At 45.3% G+C, this 24,190-nt stretch overlaps 1 protein-coding gene across 1 annotated transcript in view; it reads left to right on the forward strand.

Moving 5' to 3' along the window:
* The first annotated feature begins 2,270 nt into the window (after positions 1-2,270).
* LOC146816612 (cysteine-rich venom protein LEI1-like) overlaps positions 2,271-24,190 on the forward strand; it is a 193,494-nt gene continuing 171,574 nt past the window's right edge. The window contains exons 1-2 of the mRNA XM_085610487.1: positions 2,271-2,336; positions 21,407-21,468. Coding sequence (XP_085466613.1) covers positions 2,330-2,336; positions 21,407-21,468 — 69 coding nt within the window. The 5' untranslated portion in view covers positions 2,271-2,329. The remainder of the gene's footprint in view (positions 2,337-21,406; positions 21,469-24,190) is intronic.

Consider the following 24,190-nt stretch of genomic DNA (forward strand, 5'->3'; position numbering starts at 1 on the left):
AAATAAACCTAGAGTTTCGCAATCAACCCAAATGCCTTTACATTCGCACTCGTTCATACAAGAAAAATGTAATACATTCACACAGAATCCTGTCTTTCCCGAGAACAGCGAACAGTCTGTCCTACTACAGAATTGTAACATACGTTAACAAAGCAGCGCTTACCTCTCCTTTGTCCTTCTAACAAGCTCAGAGAGTACCTATTACCTTTCCATTATCGGAATGCCAGTTGGATCCCTGGTACCTAAGACCAGAACTTCGCAGGTAACCTTCGCTATCATACACGCTTCTCTCACACTATAAATGTCTCTAATGGCAACACACGACGATGCCACCGAATCGAACCCAGACAATGCGCCATGCAACTTCAATTGTCACACATTTCCCCTGTGTACCTACAGGGCAACAACAATTCCGTCTACGGAACCGTTACAAACTTCCGACTTCCTACATCCCAGAAGCCGTGCAAACAACATATAACTCAACGTAACTCAACATAGAGTGTTAGTACATAAATCAATACCAATCAATAACCAAAATCAATAAGCAATGTACAAGCAATAATCACTAAACCAAAACAATAACAAACCATCATCCTGCTACCAGAAAACTGCTCCAGCACGGAGTGCAAAATCCCTCCCTACCGTCACGGACCAAAGATCTCACATACACACACTATCCATACATTCGCTGGTGGGGCCCATAACACCAACATTCACTCACCATCAGTCCGTGCGGGAGGCGATTATCCTTCCAAGCGCTGGAAATGAGAGAGGGAAAATTACCACAATCTACCCTAATGAGCTACAAATCTACACATCCTTCTAATACTCATGAGGCCCTAAACTTCACCTTTAGTATTCCTCTCATAAAACGGGACGGATCAGTTAGTTGTAGGTTTAAGTGACTTTCTAATTCTCTAATGAACCTTTTTATCAACACATTTCAAATGAATAAACAACCCAACTCATTTCTGTAGATGTTCAAAATCAAATTTATATTAATATTGCAAATTAAATCATTCATTTGATCAAGTTGCCATTCATATTTACCTATTCTGGCTATGTCGTCCTCTATGTCAAATCTGGCAGTCTCGCAAATCTATGCCCATCGATTTTAGTAGGTTCAGTTCATCAGGAGTTTGGGCATTAATTCAGTCCGTCAAAGATTCAGGCTAACAGCTGTCCTGCAGTGTCACCGTCCTCTCCGTCAGCATAACGTCAGGAAATTGAGAAAGGCCAGAAACGAACCCGCCTACCACCTCTCTATTCTACCATAATTTATAGTAAAATCAATATCAAATGTATCAAAGTTTTGGGCATCCGAGTTCGCTGATTGGACAATCAGGGATCATCCTTTTAAGTTCTCACGAAAGTGTTTTTTGGGTTATGACCCTTGTCAGTTCCGGTTCACACAACAGTCTTTGCTCGGAATATTTGGACGACGTCCCAGGCTGTCTCTCGAAGGTACATGTTCATCTGGGGTCAGGTCCAGGCCACTGTGTATCTGTTGTCAGCGCAGGCGCACTTCACCCAAGCCTTGTTCAGCATTGGCAGTCGGGTTAGGCACCAAAGGCAACCATCTTTCGATAGGCCATAATGGTCAACTTAAGCAAAGAAACACAAAAACATAATTAATACATAGAAATGACTAATCAAATGTTATTCCCTTGCTAACACCCATATGTGTGTGTATTTATCTAGCAAAAGCAACACTCAGTGCGGTTTATACTTACTAAAATAAAGCCCGAATCACAAATACATCACAAAAGCGACATATATCATGCAATATTCTAATTGTTTATCATTAATATGCGTACGAAATTTAGTTCACGTATTTAATTAAGCCATGCAGATGCAAATCCCACATGTAATTCATACATTAGTAAGATTGGTAAATATTTTCCACATCACTCCAATCCATTAATTCAATTATAATTAATTAATTAATTAATCTTCTTAATAAAATAACATGCAAAATGGGGTGGGTATACAAAATTTAGCATAACCCGCTCCAGCAATTACTCATAGTACAAAGACACTCAGGATTCACTGTTACAATGCACGTTTCACCAATAGCTGGAGGGGATCTCATTATAGAAAGGTGAACAGCTTGCCAAGTATGTATCACGAGTTTACTGTTATCTTTCTATGGATCATTTCTATTCAATGCTAATTAAGTGAACAGGAAGTCGTGCATGGACGGCAGGTGTGTGTGTGTGTGTGTGTGTGTGTGTATATATACTTGTATCTGAGCTTGCCTCTGTCACAGAGCACAGGAACCTTTGTCTCCCTCGATCTCACCAGGTATCTTCTTCAAACGTGGTTAACAATGAAAGGTAGGAGACATTTTTGTTGTCAACCTTTACTAATTCAATGCATGTTTGGTTTGGCTGTAGGCTTTAGAAGTGTTATTGAAATGTATATTTTATTTAACGTTTATTGCCTAAGGTAGAAACATTGGAATTATTACTAAACAAGCAAATATCATATTCCATAACCCACTTCCTATGGTGTGGGAAGCCTTTGGTATACAAAACCTCTTTTTCTTCTGCTCCCACCTTACTACATATGATGGCAGATTTCATTCTTAGTTCTTCTGTACTTATGTATATCGATTTATCATTATGGTTTTGTGAGAAGAATTTTTTGTAAACCTTATACGAATTATTTTGCCATCTACTTGTAATGATTGTATTTCAATATGTCATATTCTGGTATTGTATGTCTTATAACGATATGTTTATGCACTTAATAAAATAATGTGAACACTAAATACTCATACTCTTTCAAAAAATGCCATTACTATTGTGGGGCGGCACCAGCAAATATAAAGCATGCATTGGCAAAGCTAGTAGGTCTGGGCGTATGCAGCATTAGCATATTAGAACAAGAAATACAGGAGGGAGTCAGCAGAAGGACATAGACATTACTTATGTTGTAAGGTAGACCGTCATGAAGTTCAATGCGAGCACTTGAGTGGAGGTGGAAGGACGCACAGCAACACCCAATAGCGTTGGGTGAGAGATGAAAACAGTCCTGGACTGAGGTAAGAAGTGAGAGACAACATCGCAAGATAATTGTTGAAAGTGGCTGTTCAGAGGAAGCCAATGGTTGAGAGCGGTGCACCCTAGTCCACTCTATGTATATTTTGCCAGCATCATGTCTGATTGACAGCTGCACTGTCAAAACCCAGAAGAAATAAGCTAAATTGCAAAAGGGCGTCTACAGATTATTGGAATCATAGGCTACACATTTTACTTTCCATTCAACAAATGTGTTAGAATGTTGTTAAATTCAATCCCTTGTGAATTTGATGCATGGACTCAGAAAGGGGATAATCAAAGATTATGACTAAAGAAACTGAGGGCTGAACATTAATTGGGGTGAACGTTTATCTGCGAAGGTAGGCTATTTATTTAATTAGAGGAAAACTGTATGTAAGAATGACATTTTCAGAGACTGCCAAAGTATGAACTGTGAGAGTAATTAATTCTATGACTCAGCCAAGGGCAAGGGTGTTGTTTAATCTATTGAATTTACTTTTGGCAAAGTTCTACAAACCACATTTGTGCCATGTGGGGGTGCTTTAAGGTGTTGCTTCACACAACGAGGATAACCACTGGAATTGTTGCAGCAGAAGGCAGGCGTGGGCGATGCCTAGGTTCTAATGGATTGTCTCATCCTCTTTGTGATGATAAATAACACTTGTTGTTGGGGAGAGACAGCATCCTGGTACTTGTATGTAGCCAGCAGATACTATCTTTGGAAACTGACATGATGACTGCTGGCAGTGAATGGGGCCATAGCCTTGGGATTTGGCTCTGCATAGTCACAGGTTATTTGCAACCTTGCATGTCAGTAGGCAAGCTAATTGAAATGTGTTGTGAGTTCTTCAGAAAGTTGATTTCTAGTCTCAGAAGATTTTTAGAGCCCAATAAGTAAAGGGATCTGGCCTTAGTCACATGCAGATGGTGTGTGGGTTCACCTTTGCATCTGGAGTACTGATATTAGAGTAATGAAATAAAAGAGTTATCACAGCATTGGGACATGCAGTTTGTGGTTAAGGCAGCGAGTGCTCATATGGATCATATTCCATCCACACACTAAGAATCTCAGAACAGCCATTGAAGTTCATTGTGCAGCATAGCTGATGTTGGGGACCAAGAGTTATGTGTATGGGTGTGTGAAATCATGAATTTAATGTTCTAGTATTTCTTATTAAAAAGTGAGTGTATGCCTTGTGTTAAAAAGGCACGCAAGATATGTACAGAGCAACTTGCTCAGGTGGAAATATTTCCTGCTTAAACCGTACTCATGTAAACATTTTCTACTCAACCATTGACGTTTTTAAACTGCAATTTAACTTTTCAAAATAAACCATTTTGGTAGGTCTAAACATTCCCTTAGAATATAATTAAGTTACTCGTAAGTAGGCTGTACTGCCCATAAGGCAAGTGCATAGTATTTAAAAGTAGGAGATGTAGAAACTTTGTTACATGCAGTGGCGGCTGGCATGACTCGTGAGTGTCGGGGTGGGCGCGGGGAGGTGAGGGGAGGGAGGTTTGCGGTGGGGCGGGCGTGCAGGGTTGGATTAAAAAAAGAAACTTAGTTTGAGGCCGGGTCCCGCATCTCTGCTCCTGCTCTCCTTCATCTGACTCCAGTAACAGAAAGCAGGCAGCCCGGCTCCCTCCTCAAAGCCAATCACAACGCTGCAATGCAGCATTATTATTGGTCTGAGCACCATGAGATGGCGCTCAGCCATGTTCTGGAGGGGTGGGCATGTTCTACATGCAGGCTGTAATACAGCCTGCATTGAGTACGGGGAAAATGGGCATGACTGGTTTGGGCAGCCCGGGAGAGCCGACCAAACATTGATTGCACACCTAGGAGTGGGCAAACAACTCCTCCCCTACTCCAAGAGCAAAGCAGCCCTGACAACCCGCCCTCCCGCAAAGCAGCAGGGCACAAAGCATAACGTGATAATAACTCTAAGTTATTATCATTTTATTTTTGTACTTGGTACTGCCTAAAAGCAGTGGGACAATGCTTCTCCGCCATAGCAGAGGAGTCACCACTGATGGTTACACGCCCTTACTGTTGTGGTGTAGTTCCTATTTCCCTTATAGGCTCTGCGCATTGGAATAATATACACTATAGTCACTAGAAACTTCTCGAATAAACAAGAAGGGAGTAGTTTCTGACAACCGCATAAACATGACAACTTTGTTTCCCTTAGAATCGGAGCGTGTCTCAGAATCGTGGAAACAATAAATAACAGTTTCACTCAGTCAATCGTGCATGCTTAGTTTCTTCAGAGTTACACAGAAATAGATAGACGGGCGTTTCAATAAAAGGATTTATTGAACAGTCTTGTTTCTTGTGTAAGAGATATGAGCTGTTACAATCATTAGACAGTAAGCAAGATATAATACGCACACCGTAAGCAGTAAGAAGAAATAATACTGCATTTGCATTGTCATTTAGCTATGACATATATTCATATATACATAAATAAATAACATAGGCTAAAAAGTGAATACTCGTCTGATGCTTCTAAATAGTTCTACCCCAGTGTACCTAACCTAAGTGTAGTACAGGGTAAGAAGTAGGTGCTGTTTTCTATAGTATGGTATATACTAAGTTTATATGCCGAGAGTCCCTCTAGGTTCAAATCAGCACCATACCTTAGAATGAGAGAGGTGGGAATCTTTTTCCGAATCTCAAACTCCAACACCCCGCGAAGGGAGTCAGAACACTGAAAGCTTGATTCTCTGCGAGCAGGGATGACAGCGTCTGGTCAGTGCGTCAGGCGGGAACTCGAATTTTTAACGAACTTGCCGTGGCGAGCTATATTGAGCTGTGTAGGCGAGTCGAACCGAGCCGTGCTTGCCATGGTAAGGGAAGGTATATTTATACCTGGAATGTGCTTAGGAATGATTGCATTGACGTAAAGTCGGGCAGAGGAAGACGTCATGAATGAACCCCTAAGGAATAGTAGTTCATGCATAATAGATGAGTTCTTGGAGAAATCAATAATCCTAGCTAGGGAAAGTCCCGATGGCTTAAGGGTCTGGTTTCTAAGAACTTGTTGTGACATGGGATGGACGGATGTAGGTGACCATGCCTGTATTTGGATAGCATGGCGAATGCCTAAATAAGGACTGGGATTCTATGCCTAAATCAGGGCAATGCGAATCGTGCCTATATAAGGACATGATTCAGGGAAATCTATGTACGGGCATCTAAATCAAAACACAACACTGTGACTATGTCCTAATAGCTCTTTTCACCGTAGTAAAGCTGATTGTTTCATAGGAAACACTGGGCTGCAATATTAAATTTGATAATGCTTGTGTACATCACATGTAATATTGGAGAACATGAGCTATATGCAAGAAAGTAAAAAAATCACGAAATTAATTTTGTGGGATTCTCGTGAAAATGTAATATGGTGCATGCCTCCAACTCAAAAGTCATGCAAGATATATAAGGGAACTGGCTTGTGTCAGAAATGTCTTCCCAGCACATTTTCTACATAAATTTGTCTCATGTGAGACATGTTCTTCTCAAACTAAAAGTAACAAGAACCTGTGAAATTGGGGGAATTTTGTGCATTCTACTTTATTTGACATTGTTTCGGGGCTGTAGTATTACGTACACGCCTAGTTTTATGCACAGGTATGTAAAGTGCCCCAACATTTTTTCCTAGATTTACGAATACATAAAGCAAAACAACCTGACCAAAGTGCTGTATTTTCACATTTATTTGTGAAGGAAAACGTACACTTTTTCGGATTCTAAACCAGTTAGTGACTTTAACATCTCAAATGATTTTTTGAGCGCCACAGATGAAGTTACGATAAATTGTAACGGCAGATTGCAGATGACGTCACATTTAGTTCCACATTACAAGTGAGTCAGAGCGTCACCGACCGCCCAGACGATTCAGAGTGACGCGGTGCTCCCTCTCTGAAATTCAAAAGGTGTAAGAATGCCGGGGATGACTTTACCGCGTGCATTAGAAACCCGCATGCATTTCTGTCACTATCTCCCGATTTAAACTGGTGCTACTGGGAATCTTAAAATCGGTAATTTGGGCCCAGGTACTCCCCGCCCTCCCAATTACCAGTCCTCTGTCAAAGGAACTGCAGTTCTCATGCAACTGAGTGTAACTCTCCGTATAACATACACGTTACTGTAATGAGGTTAGCAGTCTAGTAGTTGGAGGGCGGAGCGAGTAGGGTGAGGGGAAGAGGAGGAGTCAGGATAGGAAGAGGCAGTTAGTGTAGGGACAAGGTAGAGACAAGAGGCAAAGAAATAAAGCTCCTGATAAACCACTAAAAGTGTCTGTGGTTCTTTGTAGCACGATGCTACAACTGGCGACGAGGGTGGGATGAACAAGCCCACACCATTCACGGAGCCCCGGAGTTGGTGAAGAACCGGACCTGCCTGAAGTGACTGATCACCTCGCAGCTTGATTCACGCTGGATGCGTGTAATCCGGATACCACCAGTGAGTACAGAAGTCGGGAGCCCACCCCGACCCTGCCTTGTGCCCCCGAGTGAAGAAAGAGGTGCCTCGACGTTGGAGACGCTGTCTCCGAAAGCCTGCTAACAAGCGCTGTTGAGAGCGGTGAAAGGTGAGCTGGAAGCTCGTTGTTGCCGGCTAATCTCACGCCCGATGCGTGAGCTTTGGCATGCTCGGTGCGAAGAAAAAGCGGGAAGCTGCAGAATAAGGCGGGAGCCCACCCCGACCTCACCTGATAGCTGTCGCCGTCGTGAATGAGCAGAGCCTGGAGGGTGCCACCCTTGAAGAGGCCCGCCGGTGAGTCCAGCATGGAAAAGACTGAATGAGCCCGAAGAAAAGCCTCGTGTGTGTGTGCAGTGGCGGCGGCCATCTTGGAGTCAGGCAGGCCTTCGAGACAGACCCCTTGATTTTCGGGGAGCGGCCATTTTGAAGTCAGGCACACAGTAACCGAAACAAGCACTGGCAAGAACAGACAAATAAGCATTGGCAAGAATAAATAAACAAGCATTGAACAGACAAACAAGCATTGGCAAGAATAAATAAACAAGCATTGGCAAGAGGACAATAAACAAGCATTGGTGAGAGCAAGTAAGCAAGCATTGGCAAGTGCAAACGAACAAGCATTGGCAAGAATAAATAAACAAGCATTGGCAAGAAGAAAATAAACAAGCATTGACGAGAACAAGCAAGCATTGGCAAGTACAAACGAACAAGCACTGCTAAGAAGAAATAAACAAGCATTGGCAAGAATAAATAAACACGCAGTGACGAGAGCGAGTAAACAAGCATTGGCGAGAACCCACCAAGAAACCAGACCAATCGAGGGAGGGGAAAGAAGACAACGACGCAATGGCGACCTCACCACAACGGAAGCCCCTGGTTGCGGGAGGATCACACCTGCGAGCGCCGGAATGTCTGACCGTGACCACAGGAGGGAGCATGGGCCCCAAGTAGCAGGAATGGTTAGAAGAATTCGAAGACTATGTTGAGGGATCCAAGGTGACGGAAGACAAAGAGAAGTTAATTGCCCTCCGCAACCTCGCAGGCCGAGAAATAAGCAAGATAATAGCTCGTCGTCTCACCAACGGCGTCCGGAGTATGGGAGAAGGGAGCTCAGGCGAAGAGATTGGAAGACAGAAAGGACGAAGCGATGTTACCGGTGTGGACGTGACTACCCCCATGTGGACACCTGTCCGGCCATGGGCCAATGGTGCAGGAAATGTGGGCGGTCCAATCACTTCGAGGCAATGTGTGGGGACTACCACCGAAACAGGCAGAGTGAACCGACGAGGTCGTCCCGCTCAGACACTCGGAAACATCACGTACGAGCCGTTCAAGGAGAACTTGTGCGGTCCCCAGGCTCATCACATTCCAGCCGGGAATCATGCAGGTCACGTTGGGGACGCCGATCCCCATCTTGGGACTCGAAATCATCTTCCTCCAAAGACTCGACCTACACGGTGGAACACTTGAACCTGATTGCGGACCCTGATCAATTGAAGAAGTATCCATGCCTAGATATTAGAGTGGGGAATCACGACACCAAATTCATATGGGATAGCGGAGCCTCGCTGAACTATATTCCAATTACGGAATATGAGAAAATGGTCCCGAAGCCCACACTAACTTTTGCACCGGTCCGTGTTTTCACGTGGATGTCCAAAACACCACTCCCCTGTCTGGGTAAATTCCACACAACTCTCACCTGTGATGACATCACCATACCGGCAGTCATACACGTCATCAAAGGGCCGGAAGCCGACTGCCTACTTAGCCTCCCCACTGCGGAGCGTCTTCATCTGGTGGAAGTCTTATTCACAGTCAATGACAGTAAGAACTGTGCCAGCAAGTCTCCCAAATTACTTCCCAAACCGGGGAAGGCGAAGAACACGGCTGACTACATGTCCCGCCACCCTCTGCCGTAGTCAGGATCCAAACAATTGATTGATGGGAAGTACATGGACGCCATTCGGGAAGTCACCGCCAAAGACACCATCTTGAAAGATTGCCACCCCTGTCAGTCGACTAGCAAAAGCGATCCACCGGCACCACTACAAATGACCACCCTACCCAGTGGAGCCTGGCAAGAAGTTGCCCTAGACTTCCATGGACCTCTGCTGTCTGGAACATATGTGGTCGCCATCATTGACGAATATTCACAATTTCCCATTGCACAAATAACATCGTCTACAAGTGCTTCCTGCACTCTCAAGGTGCTATATGAGATATTTGCAACATGGGGTGTTCCCAAGGAAGTCAAAACTGATAATGGGTCGCCATTCAATGGTCACGAATTCAGTGCTTTCGCGAAATACATGGACTTTGAGCACCGAACAGTTTCACCACTCTGGCCACAAGCGAATGGCCCCATGGAAAGGTTTATGACTATGCTCAAAACGACATTTCAGCAAGTCACTGCAGGGAGGGGAGAACTACAAGCAGCTCTGAACGAAGCTCTCAGAGCCTACAGGACAACTCCCCACTCAACCACCGGACAATGTCCTGCGACCCTCATGCTAGGGCGGCCAGTGGGAAATCGGTTCCTGAGAAGGGAAGGTGCTCTGCAAGCGGTATCACCAAATCACATGCACCAGGAAATAGCTGGGACTGACAAGCATGACAAGGATAGACTGAAATCGTATGCCGAGGCCAAGAGGAGGGCGAGGTCTCTATCCTTGCATGAATGTGATCATGTCTGTGCGAGCCAGGAGCAGCAGGAAAAAACTAATCCCCAAGTCCGTGACGAGTCATTAGCAACTATTCAGCAGAAAGACACAATGCTGACGGCGGAATCCGAACGATGCAGAATCCCCAGGAACACATCCCACGTCAAGAGGTATCTGCGAGACACAAAAGGACCTGAGGTGAGTCTGACTGACACTTCAGCAGTTGAAGAACCTGATCCTAGTGATACGGGGGGCAGAGGTCAGCAGAGTGAGTCCGTGCCGAGCGTGTCCACTGGGAACACATCGTTGCAGACACGTCGCGATATCCAGCCACCAAAGAGACTCATTGAAGAGATGGACTGAAGCACTGTTCGTGTGTTTGTTTTATCAAGAAGAGGGGAGATGTAATGAGGTTAGCAGTCTAGTAGTTGGAGGGCGGAGCGAGTAGGGTGAGGGGAAGAGGAAGAGTCAGGATAGGAAGAGGCAGTTAGTGTAGGGACAAGGTAGAGACAAGAGGCAAAGAAATAAAGCTCCTGATAAACCACTAAAAGTGTCTGTGGTTCTTTGTAGCACGATGCTAGAGTTACTATTTAATGTACCACATTTGTTATTGTCTTATTTCATAGCACCAACTGTTACTTCATTGCGTTCATGGAAGACTTTATACGGTATTGTTGTAAATTGAAACAACGATGTGATTAAGCATTTACTAAAGACATTAATTCCCTTACTTTAGATCATGTTTTCTTCGTTATGTTGACCGAAGTTCGGACTCCATTTTGTATTGTCATGCTTCCACGTGTTCCCCACGAGAAGAGTCCAACCTCTGTGTTAGTTGCTCTTGTAATCTGCCTAGTAACAGTCTATAAATAGCTCCTTTGTCCATCTGGCGCATGCCCAGACTTGACCACATCTGTTATCAGTTAGCCTTGCTTGACCATGTCTTCGCGGGCTCAAGGAGTGTGTTAGCTCCGCCCACATATTGATTCAGTATCGAAAATGACCATAAATGGTAATGTTCTTCGGCCTCATGTTGTATCCACCCACTTATGAGCCCCTCTATTGTGTATAAAAGGGGACCATGTACGTAAGTTCTTTGTGCTACTCTATGCAATACTGAAGAGTGTTGTGTGGATTGTAGGACCACCCTTAAGGGTTAATAAATGCTGTCTATGTACTTTGCAGTTTCCGTGCCAACTTCCTTATAGATTCCATTACAGGAGAGCGAACCCTTGTGTCCTGCGGGCCTAGCTGGGGCCTGTATTCATCAATTGGCGCCCGACACGTGGGGCTCATCGGCGACTCGGATGCTCAAAAGACTGGTCGCGACGAAGGTGAGGAATTTGGCCAGGGACGTGATCACTGCCAGCGGCGTCTTAGCCCTGGCATCCCGAGGTTTTTCTTCCTTCCCTTCCGAGCTGACCGTCTGGGTGGCGCCGGTCCTCGACTGAGACCTCTTCTGTCGGTCCTGCCGTGAAAGCCGTTTGGGCGATTGTGGAGCTTGGCAGTTGGAATCTGGACTCTTGATTGGTAAGAACCGGTGTACGGTACTTGCTCCGAGTTTTTGAAGCCTGATCTGGCTATTTGAGTTTGATTTGTGATGACTAGTCATATTTTGTATTTGTCTTTGTGAAAATATATGCGTTGCAACACATATAGGCAGGTAATGTGGAGAGATTTCTCCGGAGCTGTGTTACTTTGAACGGCGCAACGATTAAGTGCCATTTTCTCTATAATATTGCATATTTTGCATTATTCCTGAGCATGCCTGCTTTTAGCGCACTCCGTAAGTGGTGTTGCTGTTTTGGAAACCGGTTGAACCTCGAGGAATCTGCTCCAGCTCCCCCAGAGGGGACTCCTAATAGGGATATGTATGTGAAGCATGGTCTTTCTTCCATAATGTACAGCACAGTATGGAGGAAATATACTAAAAAAGATCCTGAGTTACGATGGCCTTTGTATGGATCGTTTGATATACGTAAGATTGAGTATGTGGAATAGTGTATGTGTAAGCGGCGTGCTCGTCAGGATATGTTTGAGTGTGTGCGGTTAAATAATAGATCTTATCGTTTTTGTAGGATCCCCCAGGGCTACACAGAAAGCCCTAGCATTTACAGTCAGGCTTTGAAAAGACAATTGGATTCCTTTGTTCTGCTCGAGGGGGTCACCCTCATTCAATATGTCGATGACATCTTGCTGGCGGCTGACACCCTGGAGTTGTGTGAAAAAAGTACGTTATCCTTACTTTCCTTTTTAGCATCCCACAATCATAAGGTATCTAGGAAGAAATTGCAATTCTGTAGACCAAAGGTGACTTATTTGGGTCACCTTTTGTCTAAGGAGGGACGTGCACTCACACCGGATCGTATCCAAGTAATTTTGGACACACCGAGACCGTCCACACAGAAGGATGTGCGTGCATTTCTGGGCCTTGTTTCTTTTTGTAGACAGTGGATATTGGGGTTTTCGCACATAGCTAAGCCATTGTTAGCCCTCTTGACAAAGGACACGCCTATCCCAATCCCTTGGTCAGATGAGTGTGATACTGCTTTTCAGCAACTACGACAGGCCCTTTGTTCAGCACCAGTGTTAGGGACCCCTGATTATGCAAAACCCTTTTCGTTGTATGTGCATGAGAAAGATGGATGTGCATTGTCAGTTTTAGTGCAGATGCACGGCGATAAGCAGCGCCCTTGTGCATATTTTTCGGCTGTACTTGATCCTGTCGCCCGAGCATTACCAGGGTGTTTTCGCTCGGTTGCGGCGACAGCTGTGTCAATACGCCAAAGTGAGGGAATTGTGTTATCTCATAAGCTATTGGTATTAGTCCCCCATGCTGTCGATGCCCTGCTTAATCAAACGAAGACGCAGCATTTGACCAGTGCCCGCTTAACGGGATATGAGTTGACGCTTTTGGCTCCTCATATTACGTTGAAAAGGTGTGTAACGTTAAATCCGGCCACATTGTTGCCATACCCCGAGACTCGATCTGAGGCACGAGAAGCACATGATTGTATCCTTGTGACCGAGGAACAAACAAAGGGTCGTATTGATCTCCAGGATACGCCCTTTTCAGATGTAGATGGAGAACTGTGGGTGGATGGGTCATGCCTGAAGCTACCAGATGGTACGACTTCAGCAGCGTATGCGATTACCACATTGCAAACAATAGTGGAGACAGCACGCATACCACAGAAATCAGCTCAAGCAGCGGAACTGATAGCATTAACACAAGCATGTGAGCTCAGTACAGGACTATGTGTGAATGTTTATACAGATAGCCGCTATGCCTTCGGAGTAGCGCATGACTTCGGCCTGCTTTGGAAGGAGAGAGGGTTTTTAACGTCACATGGGGTACAGATAATGCATGGAGAGTTAGTTCACAATCTTTTAACCGCATTGACATACCCAAAGAAAATTGCCATCGTTAAGTGTAGCGCCCATAGGAAAGTAGTTGATAAAGTTGGAGAAGGGAATGCGTTAGCAGATCGAGTAGCACGGGAGACTGCGATGCAACCCGGTGCTACTGCTATGTATGTAGTAAAGTCACAGGTGGAAAGATGGCATGATGAGAAGGAGGAAGTGCGAGAAATGCAAAGGACCGCTTCTGACAAAGAGCGGGAACAATGGGCTAGCGAGGGAGAACTGGATGACGAGGGCTGCTGGAGAAATAAGCAGATGGATAGATGGAAATTACCCACGGCCTTCGTACAACCTATGGTTCAGATGGCACATGGGCTAGCACATGTTGGAGCTTCCGCAATTGTGAAATTGCTTACCCAAGTCTGGGAGCATCCAGAGATTGCTAGCACAGCGAAGAGGGTGGTGCAGACCTGTATGATCTGCCTGAGGTATAACCCAGGAAAGGGTACTCGAACTCCGGCAGGAGGATTTGTGACACCTACTGCACCCTTCGAGGTTTTGCAGATGGATTACATCCAGCTTGAGCGCTGTAATAATCTGAAGTTTGTTCTAGTAGTGGTCTGCGCTTTCAGCAAATGGGTTGAAGCGTACCCTACGAAAGACAATACTGCAATGACTACTGCGAAGTTGCTGCTGAAAGAGTTCTTCCCTCGATATGGCGTCTGTAGACTTCTGTGGAGTGATAATGGGCCTCACTTTGTAGCGGATGTTATAAAGTACGTCTTGAAGGGCCTAGGCATCACTCAGAAGTTCCACGCCGTGTTTCACCCTCAGTCTGCAGGACTAGTCGAGAAGTATAATGGTACACTGAAGCTCAAGATCGCTAAAATTCAAGCTTCGACGTCCTTGACTTGGCCAGACGCTCTGCCACTGGCGTTATTGTCAATTAGATCGGTACCGCACTCTCGAACTGGCCTTACACCGTACGAGATTGTCTTCGGACGCCCAATGAATATTTGGGGTCCACCAAAACCTAAGGCTGTGTATGATGTACCTTGTGTAATGATGAACGATTATCTGGCACAGTTAACGGATAACTTGGTTTCTATTCATCAACAGGTCCGAGAGGCGCTCCCTGATCGGTCTACCGGTGAAGGACATGGTCTCCGACCTGGTGACCACGTGATGGTGAAAATATTTGACAGAACAAACAGCTTGGAACCGAGCTGGGTGGGTCCTGAGCAGGTCCTCCTCGCAACGAGGACGGCTGTGCGAGTCTCCAACAGAAAGAATTGGATCCATTCCCTGCACTGTAGGAAGGTGCCGCCCGGATTGGTGGAACCTGCCGTGCTGACCGATCAACGAGAAATCTTGGCTGCAGAGACAGGCCGTGCTGCGGAGCCAAACGCCACTGAGGAGCTCTTTCCGGACCACGCGACTCCTGGAGGAAGGCGATATCATCTTCGACCAAGGAAGTGAGTTTTCCAGTACCGGGACATACTGTCAGAATGGCCCTTGGGTTAGTGAAACGGAGAGCCGATGAGGCAAGGGGGGGGGATCAGCCCTGCATTAGTGTAGCGACACCCGTCTTGGCCCGCTGGTGAAGAAATCGACCGCTGCCCAAGGGGAAGAGTTCTGACAGACTTTTAGTTTCAGGAAGATATTGGGTTTTTATTTTTTACTTTGACATGGAGAAAAAGAAAATCCTTTGTGCATTAGGGTTCATGTTGACAGTAGCCATTGTTGGGATAACCACATGGTTCGTGGAGGATGTAACTCCCGCTCGGAAGATTCTTGTGTTGACAACTCCGGTGCCTGAGGAACACTACTTTTATACATTACCGTATCAAGAGTTGAAGCATCGACAGTCTTACTTGAACAACACTTTCATCCAGATGCTGCATCATACCCACGTTGCTACGAATGCTACAAACTGTTGGATATGTGGGATGATGCCAGCTCATCAGAAGAAAGGAGGAACGCCATTTATACCACTTCCTTTCTCTCATAATGGCTCTTGTAGAGCATGGTATACTTTGCTTTTTGCCACTCGGAAACCGACAGTGGGATGATTGCTCTTCAGACTCAATAAAGAATGCCATCAAGACAAAAATGGGTATCCACAAGCGAATGGGACAATTTGGGAGTGGGAAGAGTACCGACCAGACAATGAATCCATTCCCTACATCTTCACGAACACAAGAGACACTGTGGGAAAGGACAAATTTGTGATTCAAGTAGCACAAGCTCAAGCGGACCTGTGTGTCCAGAGTGTGGGTTTTATCCCTGTTGGTGTTAGTGATTGTATTACTGTTCTGAACATTGATGGGTTGAACAATAGTACCTTTTTAGCCTCCCATAATACTTACTTTGTGTGTGGAAATAAAGGTTATTACCGTCTGCCGGCTGGGTGGTCTGGGGTATGCTATGTATCATTTCTATTACCTCCCGTATTCCTAGCACCCGCATCTTATCATAAGGATTTGAAATTATTGAATAATGTGACTGTAAATAGGTATAAACGTACTTTATCAATTGATGATGTAGATCAGACTGATACCAGTCTGCAGCAGTATATTGATTTTAACTTAGGACTGTTTTTCTTTGTTGGAGCTGCCCTGAACAGTAGGAAGATCCGAAGATTAACAAGAGTGGTAGAAGCTGTGACAAATCAGACTGCTGCTGCTCTTGGGAATCTTACGGAGGAATTGCAAATTACTAGAATTGTTGCATTGCAGAATCGTATGGTATTAGACGTTATGCTAGCTGACAGAGGAGGAGCATGTAAAATTATTGGAAGTAGCTGTTGTGTGTTTATCCCTGATCATACGCCATCAGTTTATAATGCCATCAATAAACTGCATAAAATTGCAGCTGAGATCCATACAGAAAACGGCACTTGGTCCTTTTCTGGATGGTTTTGGGCGTTAATTACTGCCTGGGGATGGAAGGTTCTAACTGGTCTCTGCATTATTGTAGCAGTTCTGTTTTCGTGCTGTATCTGTGTTCAATGTGGTCCCTTGCTCTGCTCATTATGCGTATCATTCTGTATCCCTGATAAGAAAGCTATTGCCGATGTTGCTCACCAGAAACGTTTAGCTAAAGAAGTTGAAGAAATGATGACAATTGACATATATGATGATTATCCTAACAAACCGGATGTCTTCAGTAAATGCTGAAAGGGTCGTCTGTTGTAAATTGAAACAACGATGTGATTAAGCATTTACTAAAGACATTAATTCCCTTACTTTAGATCATGTTTTCTTCGTTATGTTGACCGAAGTTCGGACTCCATTTTGTATTGTCATGCTTCCACGTGTTCCCCACGAGAAGAGTCCAACCTCTGTGTTAGTTGCTCTTGTAATCTGCCTAGTAACAGTCTATAAATAGCTCCTTTGTCCATCTGGCGCATGCCCAGACTTGACCACATCTGTTATCAGTTAGCCTTGCTTGACCATGTCTTCGCGGGCTCAAGGAGTGTGTTAGCTCCGCCCACATATTGATTCAGTATCGAAAATGACCATAAATGGTAATGTTCTTCGGCCTCATGTTGTATCCACCCACTTATGAGCCCCTCTATTGTGTATAAAAGGGGACCATGTACGTAAGTTCTTTGTGCTACTCTATGCAATACTGAAGAGTGTTGTGTGGATTGTAGGACCACCCTTAAGGGTTAATAAATGCTGTCTTTGTACTTTGCAGTTTCAGTGCCAACTTCCTTATAGATTCCATTACAGGAGAGCGAACCCTTGTGTCCTGCGGGCCTAGCTGGGGCCTGTATTCATCAGTATGGTAAATAAATCGCACCATTGTTAGTATTAAAATATTTTGAAATGGTAAGTCACTAAACACATTTTTTACATCATTTTTATTTCCACATTGCAATTTTGTCTAAAATACTTAGGGGCAGATTTACAAGCCCCTTGCGCCAGTTTTGCTTCACTTTTCCCATGTTAAAAGTGTCGCAAAAGTGGCGCAAGGGCCTTGTAAATCTGCCCCTTAGCTTGAATGGCTTGGTGCCCTGTCTGTGATGTTGAGAGTCAGACTTGAGAGGGGACGTGACATGTAGCATACTGCATTCCCCCGGGTGCTTGTCTCTCAAAGCAGTTTGATGACTGAAGCAATGGTTTGCCAGTTGCACGTGTCCACATTAAAGGCACATTTTTCTCTTCAGCTTCACATACAAGTTGAGGATGTTGACAATCCTGGACCAGTGGCTTGATTCAAAAGTATGCCCCCTACCAACAGAAGGGGGCGAGAAACCCCGGAGATTTCAGTAACTCACAGATATTCCAGGGCACAAGTCGTATAAAAAGAAGTGGGGGACTGACCAAGTTAGACACTATTCAAGTGACATCATGACGTGTGCCATCACAGCACATGATGTCACGACGTAGCGCTATAAAAGAAATAAAATAGTGTTATTTAAATTATTTGTGTAAGTAATGGGACAGGCCAACACATCTGTCATTCTTACAGTGCATGCATGCATCTCTTATATGCAGGGACTGAACAAAGGCAAAAGCATGCCTCTCTTAAGTACCTGTGAAGAGATAGCAAGCTGTTTGACTTTGTTATCCCTCCGAGGCATTTACATTTAAGTGTGAGGTTCCAGGCTGCCTCCAGTCCAGATATTCAAACAAAAGGAGGCCTGATGGACCCTTAACTTCGGCCCTGATGGAGGTAAAGAAAAAGCTCCCTAGTTGTCTGCACGTTGCTGCTGGAAATGGAAAGCAGACAATGTGCAGGCGCTTCTGAACGTGTCCCGGTATCTTACACCAGGAGAAGTTCAGCATATTTCTGTGGAGCCCAACTTCTTGGCATTGGGGGCGGCGTTCAGCCTGTGAAAATAGTGGGTGGACTCCTTGTGCCTGCGTGTACCACTGACTCGTGCCCTGAGATATTCATAGTCCATTCTGAAGGCACCCATCCACCCCACCCCAGGAAGGGGGCTCCCCTGCACCGTGGGGGCCTCCTGCATTACCCCCTGCCTTAGAGGCGTCGCTGTGTTTTTTCCAAAGTTCAGACTCCAAGTCAACCCTTGCACAACGTGCCAGCCATTCCAGAACGAATGTAGGTTCCAGAGTCATTTCTCATGGAACGTGATTGTGACATTGACACACTGTGATTCACCCTCACACTGCCTGATGCGAGCCCTCAGGAAACATTGGGGCAGATTTATGTTTCCTGGCACATCCCTGCAAATCAGCAGGGATGCGCCAGGAAAGATGCGTCACGCAAGTTTACCCTTGCGCCACCACAGATGCGCTGCATTTACAATGCAGTGTATCGTGGCGCAAGGATAAACAGATGCGTGACGCATCTGACAGCATAAGGGCGGCGCATTGCTGGAGTCGTGTCGCAAGCATGACGAAACTCCAGCAATGCTCAGGGGCTGCCTATACCTAACATGCTGTGTCATGCCGTACGCCTGCTTCAAGTAGGCGCAGGGTTTTGACGCAGCAGCGTCGGATCAGTGAACTCAGTGAAATCTTGTAGATTTCACTGCGTCACTTTTCCGAGGCTTTTGCCGACGGAACGCCCACCCTGCATACATTAAACCTGACGCAGGTTTAATGTAGCGCAGGGCTTTACAACGTGACGCATCTCCGTAGATGCGTCACGTTGTAAATAAGGCGCAACATGGCGCATGGTTTACGCCGTCGCTGCGTCACAGAAGTGACGCAACGGCGGCGTAAATGTCTCGCAAGAGGCTTGTAAATCTGCCCCATTGTTTGCCTATTGCACAAATGCCTGTACTGTAATTTAAAACATTAATTATAAGTTCTTGCATAGTGCTTAGAATGGCAACTACGCCTAGTGGTAGGCTCCGTAAATAATGAGAGGTGTTTGGTATTATGCAATTCAGTAGAACTCTGTGCGTTGAGTTACGAAGAGTTAAGGGCCAAGTTGGCTTATTCAGGATTCAAATGGACAGCTTCTTGGAGACTCAAAAATGTCAGCAACAGGGGCGGCTGAATTACCAACCACGGGCCCTGACGCAGCAGGCGTAAACAGAGGAATACGCCTCCAAGGATAGCTTTTGTGCACTGAGGTATCCCTTCCTGCACAAAAACTGTTCTGTCCACAACACGGGCACCTTTGCCTCATTGCACAAGAGTGCCTGTGTTGGCGCTAGGCGACCAGAAGTCGCCAGTGCTACGACAGAACACAACGGTGCCATAACATAGCAGATATGGCGCATTTCTGCTCTTTCCCTTCAATGCAACACGGTGCTGCGACTTCCCATCCTGCTTTGCATTGGGCCAAAGTTGACCAAATCGGGTCCTAAATGACTATGTACAAGTGCTTGAAACTGACTTTCAGCTCTGCTGTGAGCCAGCACTGCTTTCATGACAGGGTTGCAGGTGAGTAACTGGGGGAGTCATCCTGAGAGCCTGACATTTCCTAAAGACAACGCTCTCTAAATATAATATCCTGACATTATCCAAGAGTGCTGGGGTAGAGGGAGATATGTAAGGAGATATGAAATCTATCGATTTCATTATAAGGTTTGAATAGTGCAGGTGACGCATTCACTTTTCCTGTCTCTAACAGCTGCGGTCGCCATAAACAAAGGGTGGTGAGGCAGGTGGGGTCGCGCCGGGGGTAAAAAATACAATATAAATAAATAAATAAACAAATCTTTTGCCACCAGCCACCTCCAGCATCGTGTCTCCTCGCCAGCGCCTCTCCTCTTCCTGCCAGGTCCCAGCAGCCCCTGGGACAGACTCCATGTCCAATTCCCGCGCTGTAGAGCAGTGTGGGGACTGTTCTCAGCAGGCAGAAAAGACGCCCTACTCAGACCAGGGGCCTGTGGGGTTTGTCTAGCCCGGCTACTCAATGCAGCTGGGATGGAGAAAACCTAAGTGTGCATGTGTGTTTTGGTCGGCCTGAGATGGCTAGCCATCTCAGGCCGACCAAAACACACATGCGCACTGAGGGAGTGGAGTGCACGAGCACTCCTCCTCCCCCTGCCTATGCCTCGTCCGCGCCACTCCCAACACCGCTGGCTAAGAGGTGGCAAATGTAAAATAAAATGATGGAAGAACACCGTTTTCATTTACATTTGCCGGCTCTGAGCCAGGCAGTGGGGAGACGCTCCTCCGCCATTGCGATGGGCCGCCACTGGCTAAGGTTTTCTAGAATACTGGGTGACGTCATGAACAATGCGCTGGCTCAGTCAGTGCGCAAACAACGCCTCTTTTATGTGTTTCCAGTGTTTGAGAGGCAGATATTTCACGGTGAATTTCTCCTAGTTAGTGCCTGATATTTTAAACAGCACAGTTCGGAAACAGTAAGAAGCAACCACTGATGCGCTGCCTGAAAAGCAGGCACTAACTCATTGAAACTCTGAGGTAAACGTGTGCGCTTTATACTGCGCAAAGCACAGCAGCTCAGCTCTGCGGAGGTGCAACTGTTCATTAGACTCCTCGAGTGCAGATGTGTTGATATGTTATGATAACAAACGCCTTGTAAAGCCACTAACTTTAATTTACAGCTTCTATTTTGGCATCGCACATGCACGGACACACCTAGGAACGTGCTTCTCTTCTCCACGCTTCTCCCTTCTATATAAATGACACTGTTTGATTTCATTCCAGTATGCGCTTGCCACTACATGCTGCCGGAGCTGATCTCCATTAGTCAGACAAAGAAAAGAGTTCACAGTGTTTTCATACCTCTGCCTGGGTGAGGCAGCAGAGATATTACCTACAATGGCTAATTTATTGGGGAATGACACACTTTTCTAATGTTTATTTTGTTTGGCCAAACCACTGACGATATCTCTGCGCATGCTCATGTCTTTTTGGCTCTAGGCGCTAAAGCGAGTTTGTTGTATTTCTCAGATGCAGGCCTGCTGCCGGTTGCCATCTGTTTGGCCTTGGTTCTGCACCTGTCCATGGTAAAGGTACGTGACACATTTTCCTCAAACACAGGAGGTTTGGACACAGGTGATAACAGCTCTAGAAATAAAGTACAGCAATACTATGAAGGATTGAATGGCCAAAGATGTCTAGCCAGGGACATCTTAAGGATTTTGGGGGTCTAGGGTGAACGTATTTTGGGGGACCCTGTTTAGAACAGCTTTGAATTTATGATCCAGTTTCAGCACTTTCATGCCCTCTTTGGCCAGGACACTGACAGTGCACAGGTGCACGCCTCCAAATTCTAAATGTTTTTGTGCCTACTATTCTGGGATGGAGAGGTGAAGAACCAGGGCCTTATGGGCCTGGCGGCGCAGGGCACGCCTTAATCTACTGAGTTCACCTGCTTTGTCGAACAGAGACACAGGACAGTCTGTTGAGCGTAGAAGATCAGGTTTATTAGCTGCAGCTAAGTACAGTTGTCCCAGAAGTACACTCGGTATGTTCTTAGGAGACTGCCACTTTACTCCATGGCGCACAATCTTTTATAGCACATAGATTCACCAAGAACACTCCCAATGCATTCATGGTTAGCCAATGAGAAGAGTTTGAAAACAAGATATAACCAATGAGAAAAGTTTGAAAATAAGATATCAAGTAACCCAAATAAACCTCTCTTCCAACTGTTTTTGTCACCCCTCCCCACAAGTTAATCAGTGGTAGTGTCTACAACTCAACTTGCAGGTGGCAGGACACATTTGTATGCTTTGGAGGACCGTTGTGAAATGAGAGAATACAAGTAGAGAATAGCGAAGGCCAGAAGATAAGATAAAGTCAGGAAAGAATGGTGCGAACCAACAGACTATCGAGACAGGGTTTAGTCAAACCAGACGAGGATTAGTGGACTCAGCCAGTCCCTGACATTAGTTTCGTAAACAGAGACAGGAGGTTATTTTGACACGTCGCAGTAAGATCAGCAGAAAAACTTTGTTCATTGTGCTGCCTGAGTGAGGGCAACAAAATGGCGAAAGAATACAGAATGGAGTTAAAACTGAATTACCTCAGACCCTCCTTTTGCCAATACTCAGGCAAATCCTAATTCATTGCTAGGTGAGCATTTTCCATTCTACACATTTCATTTAAGCATTATATGTAAGCTATCAACAGGGATACAAAGAGAACAAAGCATCGGGTCATAATTAACATTCAGATAGCAGAAGAAAGTAATGACCACTATTATAAACAGGATTATCATTTTTTCACAACCCTAGGCAAAAGCAAATCCTAAAATTATTTAGCGAACCTTTTCAGGGCTCCTATGCATTTCAGTGACTATTGTATACTCAGGTGAAACCGTGGCGATCCTTATCAATGCTCTCAGGTGAAATGGAGATACTCTTCAACAGAGGATAGACTTCATTCTGCTTTTACTAAACAGAATACTACTCTAAAACAATGCCAGCAAAACAATAACAATCAGTCTCCTGACACCCATTCTATGCAATTTCACGGGAACCGCTTGTGCAACCATAACTATGCCCAAAGTCCGTTCTAAGCCTCTCTGGTAGGATTCTATCGTCCATCAAATCTGCTTCTGTTGTCTTCTTCCGCATTGGGCCTCTTCATTCAGGCCTTCCATGAAAATAGTGCTTCTCAGTATCCGTTGGAGTGCCCTCCTGGTAAACACTCACAGCTCACTCGAAAGTCTCAATGTCTCAAGGCAGTGCACTAATATATTTCCTCTGCGGCAGGCACTACAGATATTGTGCTCTTCGTTGGTCATGGGCACAGATCATCTCGTGCAGACCCAAGTACTATTAATCGGAAAGGTCAACAGACTTTCACGCTCAGCAACACTTTCAGGCTCCAACATTCGCTATTCAGTGTCAGAGGATGTTCGAGCTGCTCTTTCATTTAATTTTCCTTTCATCATGTAGTGCCTTAGATCCTCCGGTGCACTGCCCTTCCGTTGGAGCAAAGAAAGAGGGGGGGGGGGTGACCAAAACTCAGGCCAAGGGGCTCAAGGGACTGCACACTGTCAGAGGTTACCAGCACATGACAGGTAGAAAACTGAAGCCTCAAACCAGCCCTGCCATCAACAACAGGGATCCTTCTCTTTCGCTCTTTTACACTGAAACTCTGGTTTTGTGATGTCCAACGCCGTCTGATGGAGCAAGTACGATGCTTTGGAGATACCATTGATGGCGCGCTGGCGATCGCTGTCCAGCCTTGCTACTTTCTGGGTGCTGGGACTGTAGGGCCAAGACGTCCGCCTTTCATCTGTAGCTGTCACTGATGGGAATTAGACTTAAATCAGTGTTCTGTAGGTTATTATGACTTAATTCCCACAGAATCTAGTGACGTAGGAAATGTGACACAGTTGTTAGTTTCCGTCAGTTTAGTATAAAAACAGTTCATTGTATTTAACAATGGGAATGCAAGCAGGTGGCCTACAATCTGCAAGGGAGTGACTATGCGCCATAGGACAACTCTGGTCTAGAATACACTGTCATTCTCAAAGGCAGTACTTCTAGTCTCTTCAATTTGGGTACCCTTCATTATCCTCTGCCATCTGAGGGTAGATAATTACATGGGAATTCTATCACATGGTGGCATTGCCTAATGGGGTAAACATTTTTTTTTATATATATTTTTTTTTAATGATTACGTCTAGGTGTTCCTAAATTCCTTATCTAGAACACCTCAAAAGAGAAATCACATGATACAGATTATCAGGGACATGTAGATACCTCCCTTTAATAACTG

Source organism: Triturus cristatus, chromosome 6 (genome assembly GCF_964204655.1).
Source record: "Triturus cristatus chromosome 6, aTriCri1.1, whole genome shotgun sequence".
Lineage (NCBI taxonomy): Eukaryota > Metazoa > Chordata > Amphibia > Caudata > Salamandridae > Triturus > Triturus cristatus.